Raw genomic sequence first — 12,706 nt, 5'->3', positions numbered from 1 at the left:
TATAATGCATGAATGTTTACTTTATATGATGACGTCATCTATTTCTAATTGGTGGTCGACATGAATAAAATAATAATATTTGGTAAGCAGAGAAAATACAGTTAGATATCTCTCTAGCCGACGTGTGACAATAGGAACCGCAGGATGAATAGGAGAGGCGTAGACGAAAGAATGAAAGTGTGGTGGAATTTGATAAGTTTATGAAACGCCACGTCACGGAGAGAGCATACAAATCTAAAAAATCTGCTGCGACAAGATTCTCTGCCAATCAATAGCCGTCAATTTCCTTCAAATGACGAAAATAACCTCACCTCGTTCTTCTCAAAAGGGTTAAAGCTCAAGCTGTCATCCTCGTCTGCCTAGACCTCCATCCCATGTCACTTTTACGGCTGCATCAGCAGTTTTACTTCTTCCTCTTATAAAAATAGATCTATTTTTTATTTATTTATATAATTTATTTATAAATTAATTTAAAAATAAGTGAATAATTATTTAATAAAATTATTTATAATTAAATTTTAAAAAATACGATTGATTTAAAAAAATTGAATAATATTGTTTTTATTTAATAAATAATTAAATTTAAAATAAATAAACAAATAATAAATAAAAAATATATTACTTATAATCGGAGAGAGATGCAAGATTAAATATTAAGAGGTTAAAATTTAATTAATCATATAATTATTATCAAACAACAATCAATATTAATCTTTTTTTATTACTAATCGATCAAAATACAAAATAATATATAAAAATTTTAAAGGCTTTTTCTTTTTGCCCTCGTTATTTCCCATCCCCCATTTTTTTTTATTTCCTTTTTATATCTTTATTTTTGATATTTTTTTATTTTAAAATATTCTAAGTAAATACTCACATTTTATATAATAATAATAATTATTATTATTATTATTATCACTTCTATAATTTTTTAGCATAATAGTATTTAAATTTCATCAATTTATTATCATTGTTATTTTTAAGTTTTTATTAATATTTAAAAAAAAAACAAGAGGCCATGAGCTACATATATATTGATGAAACATAAGACTATTATTTCACTAATATAGTCCCGCTTTCATCATCTCTGTTATAAGGGACCTATAAGTATAGAAAAGTGTTAGAGATGTAGCAGGATGATTATTTCAAATTATAACCATTATTTTAAAGAAAATAATTTATTTATCAACTTTTTAATATGCTTTTATTTAATATACATTAAAAGAATAAAATTCATTAGTTCTAATAATAATTTACTAATGTGAGTTATTTAATTTTAAATGAAATAATATAAGTGATTATATTAAGAAAATATTAGATAAAATTTATTAATTTAACTATATTAACTATATATTTTTTAATTCATATGAAAATAAATGCAAATATATTTTTTAGGACTGATGGAGTGATAATTCTTATTTAATATGTATTAAAAAAATCTATTAATTTAAAATTTTTAATAATGAGTTATTTAATTAAAAAAATATGAATTTAAAGTATATTAAAATAACAAAATAAAATTTATTGTTTTAATTATATTTTTTAATTTATATGAAAATAAAATAAATTTATTTTTACAGTACAAGAGGGAGAATGATAAAAGAGGTAAGCAAAAAATTGAATAAAATACCCTAATTTAGCTTATTAAGTAATTAAAAGTATATTATTTATAAAATTATTTTTTAAATTTAATGTATTATAATTAATTATTTTTTTAATAAATATATTTTATTATATATTTTTAAAAAATATATTATTTATTTATAAATTATTTATATTTTGATTTTCACTATTTCACTTTCTCTGTTAAAAAAACATAAAATAAAAGGAGAGAATGGAATGGAAAGGAGGATGGGAAGATTGGGGAAATCGTAGGTTATAGAAGCTAAAGATACACCCAACAGTATACGTATCGACAACCTAGATCTTGCTCTGCAGGATCTGTCTCCCTCTTCCACTCACAATGTGTTGCGCGTGCTGTCCCTCGTTGACATTTTTTGTCCGCTAATGCTCCGATTTTCATCCGACAACGATCTGATTTATCACGCCTAAGCAATTAGGCAAAGAAGATGCAATGCACGTGGTTTTAAATCGCGTGGCTGGAACCAAAGGTTCAAAGGAACAGTGCATTGTATTTGCCAAACATAAATAGACAAAATTGTGTTATTTAATGCGCTCATCCTCTCTTTAGATTGCATAGAGAACTGCGAGATTTCTTCTTCAGCAGTGCTGTTTAGTTCAGAAATTACAAAATTCTCCAAGTCCCATTTCAGCAAACTGAGACACACAGAAGCTTGCCAAGCCAAACCCAAGAAAGCTTCTTGCTTTGCTTTGCTTTGTTTTCTTTTCAGAAGACAGAAGGTTAAGGCCTTTGATTCAAGTCAGGGAAAAAAAGGGAAATGTTTGCCGCAGAGAATGGACTCAAGGGAGACCCCAGGCTACAAGGCATCTCCGAAGCTATTCGGGTGGTGCCTGGCTTTCCCAAGCCAGGTTTTCTTTTTTACAACTTTTTCTTGTATGTATTGAGGAAAAAAAAGAGGCTTTGTTAGTTCTCAGTAGTCTCTTTTCCTTATGTGGATTTTCGTCGAATATATTAGCTGAGAGTTGTTTCTTGACAGGGATAATGTTTCAAGACATAACACCTTTGTTTCTGGATCACAAGGTTTTTAAGGACACCGTAGACATATTTGTTGATCGCTACAGAGATATGGGCATTTCTGTTGTTGCTGGTATTATATTAAAGCTTCTTCCCTCTCCGTCTCTATTTTTTTCTCCCTTAATTACATTTACCGGTAATTGGTGAACTACCCGAATATAGGAAGTCTGTTATCATTAACTACATTCTTTTTTCGGTTTTGAATTTTATATATTTTTAAAAAATAATTTTGGTCAAAATTGCAGAGTTTGGCTAATTTTAGCTTTTGCTCTTTCATGATATATTGTCCACATATGGAAAGATGATGCATTTGTGGTAATTCCTTGACAAATTTATACCTGTTTCTTTCAACAGTATTCTGAATTCCCTGTGCCAGCAGGACAAATTTATACCTGTTTCTATAAACACAGACCCAGTGCTATTTTATCTTCACCTCTTCATTCTACCATATCCTCTCTCTGTTATTGTTTTGTAAAGCACTGAATTAGTATAGTTCTCAATGAACAACGGATTATTTATTTGGTTCATTTGACTACATTCTTAGATTTCATATTTTTGCTCATTTTATATGTTGACTTTATTCCTACTATCCACATTCAAGCATTTTTTTATTGCTTTCAAAGGATAATTACCCCAACTACCTATTGTTTAGTCTGCTGCCTGCTAAAAACTGAGTGTAACCTTCAATTCCAGTAGTGTTCCGATATTTCTGTATTGTTCATATCAGTTGTGAGCAAAACTGATCAGCTGCCACATGAATGCCAGTTTCACAAGGGTATTGGTAGATCTATCGGAGGGTGCTTAACAATTAACGTATAAGGGTTCTAATTTCCCTGTTTGGATCTCATGGTTAACTGAAGATGGTGTGATGATGATCTATCATCTAAATTTTTGATAATGATATTCTTTTAGATTTGTTTTACTACTTACCAATTCTAGCAAGTTTTTTTTAATATGTAGGAGTTGAAGCAAGAGGGTTCATGTTTGGCCCATCAATTGCCTTAGCCATTGGTGCAAAGTTTGTTCCTTTAAGAAAACCAGGAAAGCTGCCAGGTACTTGGATGTAGAATTTAGAGCTGTGATCTACATGTCTGCTGATTAACTGGGTATGGACAATCGATTTTTGGTGACTTGGTTTTGAAATTGGAGTGCCTTGAGAACCAATATAGTTTAGTTAGTATTGGTTGGTAAATTTCTATGTTATTTATCATATGTCCTCGTACTTCGAATTTTTTGCCCTGGGAGTATCTTGTACCTGAGTATTCAAAGTTCTTGGTACCCAGCTTCAGTGATCTCTGAACAGTACGTGCTGGAATATGGAACCGACTGTCTAGAAATGCACGTTGGTGCTGTTCAGCCCGGGGAACGTGCCTTGGTAATTGATGATTTGATAGCTACAGGCGGGACCCTGTCAGCTGCAATAAGACTCCTGGGTAAACTTGTCCTCGACTTGACCCCGTTGCCTTTAGTCACTGTCAGCTGTTTGGCTTATTCTCACCAATACCGTGTGTCATATTTTAATGTTTTGGTTAGAACGCATGGGAGCTGAAGTAGTTGAATGTGCTTGTGTTATCGGGTTGCCTGAGGTCAAGGTAATGATTTAAGCAGTACCATTACTGTTATAATATCTCTCTTATCTTTCCTTGTACTTGTGTTTTATATGAAGAAACCTTCACTGAGAAATGATTATAACAGAGAATTAGCTACTGTCTGATATGTAATAATGACTCGTATTTTTTTATGTCCTCTGCAAACTAAGTATTTTTAACCTTATGTATGATTTTTTCTCTGACAATGTTGTCTTTCAGGGGCAGTGTAGGCTCAGGGGAAAGCCACTTTATATTCTTGTGGAGCCACGCGACATAGATTGTTGTCAAGGTATGATGGCTTCTTCTCCTTGTTATGATTTTGTGATGGTGTAGTTAGAAGTCAGATTGCACGCATGACGATCATACTAATTGGTTCTGAGCTCTGAAAGGATCACCTTCTCCGTTATGATTTTAAACAATTTAATTTGACTTGATTGCAGGCATGTGAGTGTGAATATGCTTGGGCTGACTTGCAGAAAGAGATGATGCTTGAGCATGGGTCGTGATGTGCAACTATCGTATGTTGTCCTTGTCTTTTCCAAAAATGAGATATGTCAAGATTTGGGCCGTTGTTGCTTATCACGTGATGTTGAAAGGTTCTTTTCTCCTAAAGCTGGAAGCTGTTTTTGACTTTGTACCTTAAAAAACAAAAAAAAAAAACTAATTCCAATTTCTAAGTTGTCTTAGGTCTTTAGCCTTCGCACCTTCCCTTAGTGTGAGGTTCACATTCTTCCTCCTCTTATTGAATTAATTCGATTTTTATTCTGAAACAGACACTGGCTAAGATTTAAGCTTGATCCATAATTAATTATTCATGAATAACCACTAATTAATTATTCAGTAAAACAAAAATGAGTGGATCCATAATTTGTCACTTGTGGTATCTGAGGGAATTTCCAAGTAACTGTGTAATCTTCCTGTCCAAATTTGCCATTTATTGGCATCGAACAGTAGTGTGCTATTACAGAGTTCAGACATCTGGTAATGGCGGATGGCAGACAGACAGGCTCTATGCAAACGCGAATATGCTTCCAATCTAACATGACATCATTAAATAATGTTTCCATGTACTTCAGCTCTTCTGGGAACCCATCTAACATTAAACACACAAGAAGCATCCAATGACCCAATAAGAAGAAAAACCAATTACAAAATGCTTATTTTCATTTGCCCCTCTTCTCTATTATAGTCACTAGTGAGAATACAATATGGAAAAGGTGGTTTCTTGGCGTGGAACCACAAAACTACAACACTTTTAACAGTTGTTTAGGTGAGATCAGCTATTCAAAGCAGGCGATTGATTACCAGTAACGATCAAACTGTAAAAAATTTTATGGGGGTAAAGAATACAATATTTAACTCACTCATATTTCTACATTATCAATTTTTGTTGAAGGAGGCTCATCTCTATTCCCAGAAGTGTTGCCGGTACGAAGAGCAACACGCATGACATAATTCACATGTTTCCATAGTTTAGCATTCTCAGTTAATATATCTGCTAGCATCTTTCTTAACTCTGGATCTGTTGCCTCCATACCATCATCCTCAGATGTAGAAATTTTACCATCTTCAAACAATGCTTGTGCCTAATTTAAAAACAGAACATATATGTGTATCAAGAAGAGAGTATTCACAATGTTAAAGGCATAGGAAAGAAATAAAACGTAATTTTTATATTTGATATTTACGATGTACTTCCCTAACAAGCAAAATACAACATCAATAATTCCTGACGGAAGATATCAAATCAAGATAACTGCGTTACATAACGAGCCAAGATAACTACGATGTACATCCATGCTTTGTCGAGCACACAAAATGCCATATTTTCGATTAAAACCCTAACAACAGACAGAATTGTTTAATGATGAACAGCAAAGTGGAAAAAGATTTATAAATACCTCTGCAAGTAGATGGCCAATTTGATCATCAGACGTAGACAACAAATCTAAAGCATCTGCCTGTGAGGAATCCACAATAAATTTATCCTCCTTGTTAGACAAATAGAGGTTGCACTCTTTAAGCTGGTTACAAAGAGTCCAGCAATAATGTAGCAACTTTTTTCGAGCATTATTCTCATGCATACTCATTTCTCTTTCCTCTTGAAGAAGTTTCTGAAAAATAAACCATATCATAGAATTATCAGAAAATCAACACTTCTGCTACTTAAGCCAAATCATAATGCTGAACCAATGATGTAGGAAGTTCAAAATTAACTAAAATTTGTTAAATGATTTGAATAAAGAAAAATAACACAATTTATAGAGCTGTGACTGATAGCAGTAAACAATATTTTGCTATCTTGACAATATCTTTAAATTAAGTGATGTAGTTCATGATAGTGACGCCATAAAGTACCTCAACTTCATATTTCTCTTTCAATGATTGACTAAGTTTCTCCTTCAGTTCTGCCTGGGAGCTTTTGAGGGATTTGAACTCTTTTGCCAGATATTTTATATCTGCTTTTGATTTTGCTTCTAGCTCCTCATACTGTTTTGACAAATTCTCAAGCTCCTTTCTAGTAGCATCCAACTCCTGCAATGCTGTATCTTTCTCCTGATCAGTGGACCCCATTTTTAATCCTGCACTTGAATTTTCATCCTGTAATAATTACACAGTATAAATTCAATATATTGTAAAAGAAAAAACAACATTCCCTCCAACAAATTGATATCACATGTAGAACTTTGAAAAGAAAACTACTGAAGGCAATAAAAAAAAAAAAAAGGAAGTAGAAGAAGAAAGAAAGAAAGAAAGAAAGAGAAAGAAAAAGCAAAAATAATGGGTGATATAACCTCTCTGGACTTCAATTTCAATTCCATTTCTAATGATTTCCGCCTCAGTTCCTCCATATCCCACTGCATTTGCGTAAGCCTTTCCCTCTCAATTAAAATAGCTTGCTGCAGGTTTTCTTTATTTTTCTGTTTTGTAGTTTCAAGTTCTGCCTCTAAGTCCTTGACCTGAAGAGAAAAAATTGGCTAGGGCCCTTAATATAACATCCACAAGCAAATATATACATAAAAATGGAGCCTTTGACAAGATATTGAAGTAGTTATGGATGTGTCCGCATTTGGACATCAGGATGTTCAATATGACCTTGCATACATGTCAAAACCAAGAAATCTGTTGCACATAATTTAAGCAAGCAAGAAATAGGAACACTCTCTACAAAAAAAAAAAAAAAAAGGCTCAAAGTTAAAAGGTAACCCAAAAAGTGGCATCTGGAAAGCATATTTGGTTTTAAATTGACATACCTTTGTTGTAAGGTAATCTTTTACAGCTATTTCTTGATTTAATCTTGCTATAAGGTCCTCCATGTCTGTTTTTGCTGTGGCTAATCTCCGCTGCATGGTTATTAGAACTCTGCTCATTTTATGACGTTGATCCAGCGGAAGCATTATTTGTGCATCACGTGACAATTGCAACTCAGCGTTGCCAAGAATTCCTGCCATATTCAAAACCTCAGCACCCCCATGAAGATCAAGAGATCCATCACCAGATGAATTTGGTATGCCAGAGTTTGATATTTCACTGCCTCTTAGAGAACTTCCGTCACTTCCAACACTCTCAATAGATAACTTTCGAGCATGGCCAGAAACCTCGCCAGTCTCCGATTCAGAGAAAAGTTCCATCCCATTGCCAGCAAGAATTAAGGCTTTAGAAGCATTTCCATTATATGTATCCTTCCCTATGACATTATTCACATGTCTGTCATTCGATTTGTGCCTAGGAAAACCTTCAAGCTGCTCCAGAATAGTCTGTCCCATAAATAGCCCCTCATCAATGTTGGACATGCCATACTTCACAAGCTTTTCTATTGGATTAATCAAATCTTCATCCAATCTTAGATCCTCCATTCCAATTTCAAAATGTTCGTCCCTTCCTAACCTTGGTGTTCCAAGATCCGATGTCTCATAAGCAGTATCACTACCATAATCCGATGTAACTGATGAGCTACCAACAATAACAGAAGAAGTTGAATGTGGAGGCATCCGAGATGAAGTAGTTGTGCTGTCAACAGCAGAACTCGCCTCTGATGAATGCTGATCTACATCCCGGAATGCTGAAAAAGTAAAGAAAATATAAATCAAAGAAAAATAATTTGACAAATCCAAGAGGCAAATATGTAGCGTAACTTTGGAAAAAAAAAAAGTCAGTAGACGTCTACTTTCACTTAAATATAAAATTATGTTTCAAAGTGAACTTGATGCGATACAATAAAACATACAAGACCTCACAGCAGCTTCTAGTTCAAGAAAAGATGCCACTGCCACGCTACGTGATAAATCAATGTCAGATAGCAGCTTTGTCATCCACTCCTCCAAAGAGCACCTTCTCTGCAAAACCAAGTCTTTTAACAATATTAGTCACTCCTATGCAAAAGAAAATAAAACTTTCTATTCAAATCCCAAATAAATTAAATAAACTTATTTTCATATAAATGCACATCATTCTCATTAATTTCATAAATATTCCATTATATTAGAAGCCTAACAAGGACTAACTCTAAAATTAAGTGTCGAGTTTGAGAATTTGCCTATGTAAAACGAGGCACTAATAGCTACAACTAGAAAGCAACAAAATGGCAGTAAAAGAGAATTGACAACCCAATCATAAAACTTATCACATGTCCCAAAAAAAATTTTAAAGAATGCAACGCAGAAGCCACTTGCAGGTCTACCAGACAGAAAAGCACATGCAACCATGAAGTCCATTTCGTACCTCTTCCAAAAGTGCCCTGCTTTTCATTCGTAGTAGTCCCTTGGGTGGAGCTGGTGGAAGATTTTTCTTTGGAAATGATTTTTTAAGCTGCAGAGGAAGCAATTGATGATATAAGAAAATTGTTTAATCAATGTCTTGAATTTTCCTATTAATAATGCCTAATAAGTATTAAGTAATTCAAGTGTGCCTCCAACTTCCTTAAGAAGTTAACTTGCCAAAGTAACAAACCGCAAAGCATAGTACTTACATTACTAAAAAACTTCAGAAAATCATTAAATCTTCTCAACACTGTATGCGTAGTTGTAATCCCTTCCGGTGATTGCACACCAACCTGAACCCTGTAAAACTGCCCCTTAGGAATGTTAACATTGAAGATGTGCAACACTGGTGCAAGTCATTAATCACTCATGCTCATAAATAGACATATGCACATGTGAATGTCCATTGAATTGGGAAATTGACTAGCAATATATCAAGAATCTTTTTTAATTCTGCCAAGTACATTTGGGACTGCAAAGCTAGCAACATTTATATGATATTGAATAAAAAAGGATGCTACAAGACCCGAAACTTCTAATACTCCAATGGTTACAAGTTGAGATTCCAACTTAGGTCTCAAGTTAAAGCCGCACTAGGATGCAAAGGTTTTTAAGGAAGGGAAAAGCTATTCCCATTGTGTAGCCTAGCCAATGGCAAAAAGAAATAGTAACGACAGTTAATAAATTATGTAGCATCATAGTGTGCAGCTTATGAGTTGCCAACAAATTCGCAAATCCAACTGTGAAGAAACTTTTTAAAATGAGTTAAAAAGGCAACTTTTTTTTTTATCAAGTCATTCTTGTACTGCTGGAATGAAAAGATAAAGCAGAAAACAAAGAAAGTTCTTAGCCATTTTCACCATATTGCATAGAGATCACACACACACACACACACACACACACAAACTGTATATGCAGTCATTTATATCTTGCAAGTGAATCCAATATTTTTGTCAAGTCAAAGTTGTAGAGACTGTATAATAACAACATCTAACCCTTGGCACAGATAAACACTGGAGGATTCAATTTGAGTACCACTACAGGATCTGAATTTCTTGATTTTGAGAGAACAACCCAGGAAGGTATAGTGACACAATAACTCCATCCTGATCTAGGATCATGTGGCCAAATGGTATCTCGCCCATTCTGCATAAGAAAATTTCTCCATTGTTTTATATACTGAATTGCTTTTATTAGAATAAATAGAATTAAGTCTACTAAAAGGTTGATATTGCAATTACAAAATAGCAATAGCACAATCAAGCAAAAATCCTTGGAACTAGAAAATTGAGGGGATCATAAGGGCTTGCAAATGACAAATAAATGACGGCAGATTAGAAGTAAGTTTTTGTTAAACTATGCAGCCTTTTTAACATCATAGCTTTCATAATTTAAATAGTTTCTAACAATCATTATGAAGATTTTCCACATTACCTATTGAGCCGTCATATCTAGTTTTGACTCAGAACTAACATCCAAAAAAGAGTCAAAACTCAGAGTAATAAGATCACTCTATTGTTGAACCCGATGTTACACATATGAAGGAAAATGACAATGCAACTTCTGTCTCAACTCTGGCAGTATCTCACAGGCTTAATATAGGCAAACAAATTACAGGCCATGTTAATACATCAAATCATTCTGTTTCAATTACTAGCATGTTATGGCAGAATATGTATGCTTTTAGTTTCTGAGATAACAGGAGAAAATCTAAAATCAAAAGCAAATTGAATGATTTGTAATTCAACATTTTATACTTGGAGGTTGAGTGCTCCATGCTAGATACACAGGGTGCTTTCAATGTGATACAAGATGCAGCAAGCTGCACATACAAAGAATGCAGCATGAGTTCACCAAAAGAGGATTAACCTTCTAAAATTTATAGGAAAGAACGGCACTTTCCATGTCGAACATATTGGGCAAATGTAGCCTATTAATTGTCATTACATCTTTCTCCACATATGATTTATACTCGCTTATCCTAGTTCTAGAAAAGCCCAAAACCTCTGAACTTATAAATACCAATAAGCTCAATTTTGATGGTACCGATCAAGCAATTAGCCCGTATTTGGTTAGTTTGTGAAGTTTTAAATGAAATGAAACAAAAACAAAATTGAGTTGAAATAAATCAGCAGCGTGCGATGCGTTAGAAATGAAATTACGAATCCAAGAGAGGCCATTTAAGTTCAAAATCAAGGAGAATTGAATTTGATCAAACTTTTACCCATTTTCGAGGTGGAGGACTCCAATCCATCCCCAAAGGCAGGGGAGAAGTCCCATCATGTCTGTGCTTGGGTGGACTCCGTCTCTGCATCATCTTCTACTCCCCCTCAAAAATTCTCTCTGTCTTCCCAAGAAATTGAGAGTGATCATATAGAAAAGTGATCACTCTCAGCCAAAAATGATCCCTCTCTATCCGTCTCCAATTCTGGCGTCAGAAATTAAATTCGACAGTCTTAAATAAAAAGTGACTCTCTAGAAGTAGAAGGTCGTTGAATAATGAGTGCTAGGGTTTCGATGATCGGCTCAGAGCTAGGAGACAAAGAAAGACCAGGTGGAACCCGTACAATCGCATTCTTTTCGGAGCAAACGACGCCGCACGATGACAGAGGAGGCGGCAAACGTGGCAGGTGAGAGAGCCAGAAGCCTAATGTGTCACCTGGTGCTTGGATTCTGCGTCTCTGGTCTTTCGTCCTCTGGAAAAGAGAAAGAGAGATCAAGGGTCGTCAGGATCAAGTCAGAAATCAATATCAACTTTCTTCTTTCATTTGCTTTGAGCTTCACGAATCACGTCAAGAACAAGGAGAAGGCTAATTTGGCCCTTTCTCAGGATGATTCGGGCTTATATTTCATCTTGTTCCCTCGGTCCTAGCTATGATTTTCGCAAGGCCCAATATATATATGTATACATTTTTTTTTTGGAAAACCATGAATGATAATATTATTAAATTAAATCAAAGCGAATTACATACTTCAAGAATGAAGAGAACCAAACCTATCATTCACACCAGATAAAGAAACAGCTGCTCTAACGACAAATAGCAAGTCACACCTAGACGTATCCTGTGAGCTTTTACCCAACTTAGAGCTTCTTGAAAGCTTAGGCTTAACGCTTCTGCTGGAAGAGAATTCATACGGCCTGACTTTCACAAGGCCCAATATATATTTTATACAATGGCAAAAGTATATTCAGCCTTTTTAAGCTATGCTAAATAATTATATAAATCAGTGTTTTGGAATTCAATTAGATTTTTTAACTTAAAAAAAAAGTAAGTAAATATGTCAAATTTTTTACAATATATCAAATAAGCCATTAGAATAAATAAATTATTTAAATTTTAAAAATAAATTAAAAAAGATTGAATTATAATTTTTCTCTAATTTAAATTTGGTAAACATCGTGTATAAAATATTTTAGAGCGTATTTGACTTAGCTAGTAAAAATTGACCTATAATATAGTAAAATACTTGATCAAGTTATATTATAAGTACGTAATTTATAAACACTAAAATAAAAAATTAGCTTCTCAACTTATTTTTTTAACTTACAGGTTTATAAATTTTTATAAACGAGCAGATCAATTCATTTTTAAAACTTATAAGCCAGTTAACTTATAAGCTAAAATAAACACCTTCTTAGACCATGTTCGACAACAGTTTTTAAGGTAATATTTAACGTTTTGATCAGATTTAAAATATTA

The 12,706-nt window shown here is 33.6% G+C and overlaps 2 protein-coding genes across 7 annotated transcripts; one reads left to right on the top strand and one right to left on the bottom strand.

Moving 5' to 3' along the window:
• The first annotated feature begins 1,869 nt into the window (after positions 1–1,869).
• LOC110672685 (adenine phosphoribosyltransferase 5) lies at positions 1,870–4,931 on the top strand. Of its 3 annotated transcripts, XM_021835529.2 has the most exons (7): positions 1,870–2,490; positions 2,619–2,729; positions 3,617–3,709; positions 3,940–4,089; positions 4,190–4,248; positions 4,465–4,534; positions 4,686–4,931. In XM_021835529.2, the coding sequence occupies exons 1-7, from the start codon at positions 2,400–2,402 to the stop codon at positions 4,691–4,693; spliced, it is 582 nt and encodes a 193-aa protein (XP_021691221.2). In that variant the 5' UTR covers positions 1,870–2,399; the 3' UTR covers positions 4,694–4,931. The 3 variants fall into 3 exon arrangements, 2 of the variants coding, with proteins under 2 accessions (XP_021691221.2, XP_057985604.1); XR_002498350.2 differs by lacking the exons at positions 4,190–4,248; positions 4,465–4,534; positions 4,686–4,931 and having other exon boundaries at positions 3,617–3,839; positions 3,940–4,077; XM_058129621.1 differs by lacking the exons at positions 4,190–4,248; positions 4,465–4,534; positions 4,686–4,931 and having other exon boundaries at positions 3,617–3,762; positions 3,940–4,086.
• Positions 4,932–5,526: 595 nt separating this feature from the next.
• LOC110672684 (PX domain-containing protein EREL1) lies at positions 5,527–11,856 on the bottom strand. 4 transcript variants are annotated; one of them, XM_058129618.1, is made up of 10 exons: positions 11,230–11,856; positions 10,001–10,151; positions 9,215–9,305; positions 8,968–9,054; positions 8,474–8,582; positions 7,500–8,308; positions 7,041–7,205; positions 6,604–6,846; positions 6,147–6,359; positions 5,527–5,831 (listed from the first exon to the last, which is right to left on the bottom strand). In XM_058129618.1, exons 2-10 carry the CDS (start codon positions 10,108–10,110, stop codon positions 5,610–5,612), a joined length of 2,049 nt encoding a protein of 682 aa, XP_057985601.1. In that variant the 5' UTR covers positions 10,111–10,151; positions 11,230–11,856; the 3' UTR covers positions 5,527–5,609. The 4 variants fall into 4 exon arrangements, with proteins under 4 accessions (XP_057985601.1, XP_057985600.1, XP_057985603.1 ...); XM_058129617.1 differs by having other exon boundaries at positions 9,215–9,313; positions 10,041–10,151; positions 11,230–11,855; XM_058129620.1 differs by lacking the exon at positions 11,230–11,856 and having other exon boundaries at positions 10,041–10,151.
• Between the last annotated feature and the right edge of the window lie 850 nt (positions 11,857–12,706).

Source organism: Hevea brasiliensis, chromosome 11 (genome assembly GCF_030052815.1).
Source record: "Hevea brasiliensis isolate MT/VB/25A 57/8 chromosome 11, ASM3005281v1, whole genome shotgun sequence".
Lineage (NCBI taxonomy): Eukaryota > Viridiplantae > Streptophyta > Magnoliopsida > Malpighiales > Euphorbiaceae > Hevea > Hevea brasiliensis.
This window is presented reverse-complemented; position numbering and strand designations above follow the sequence as displayed.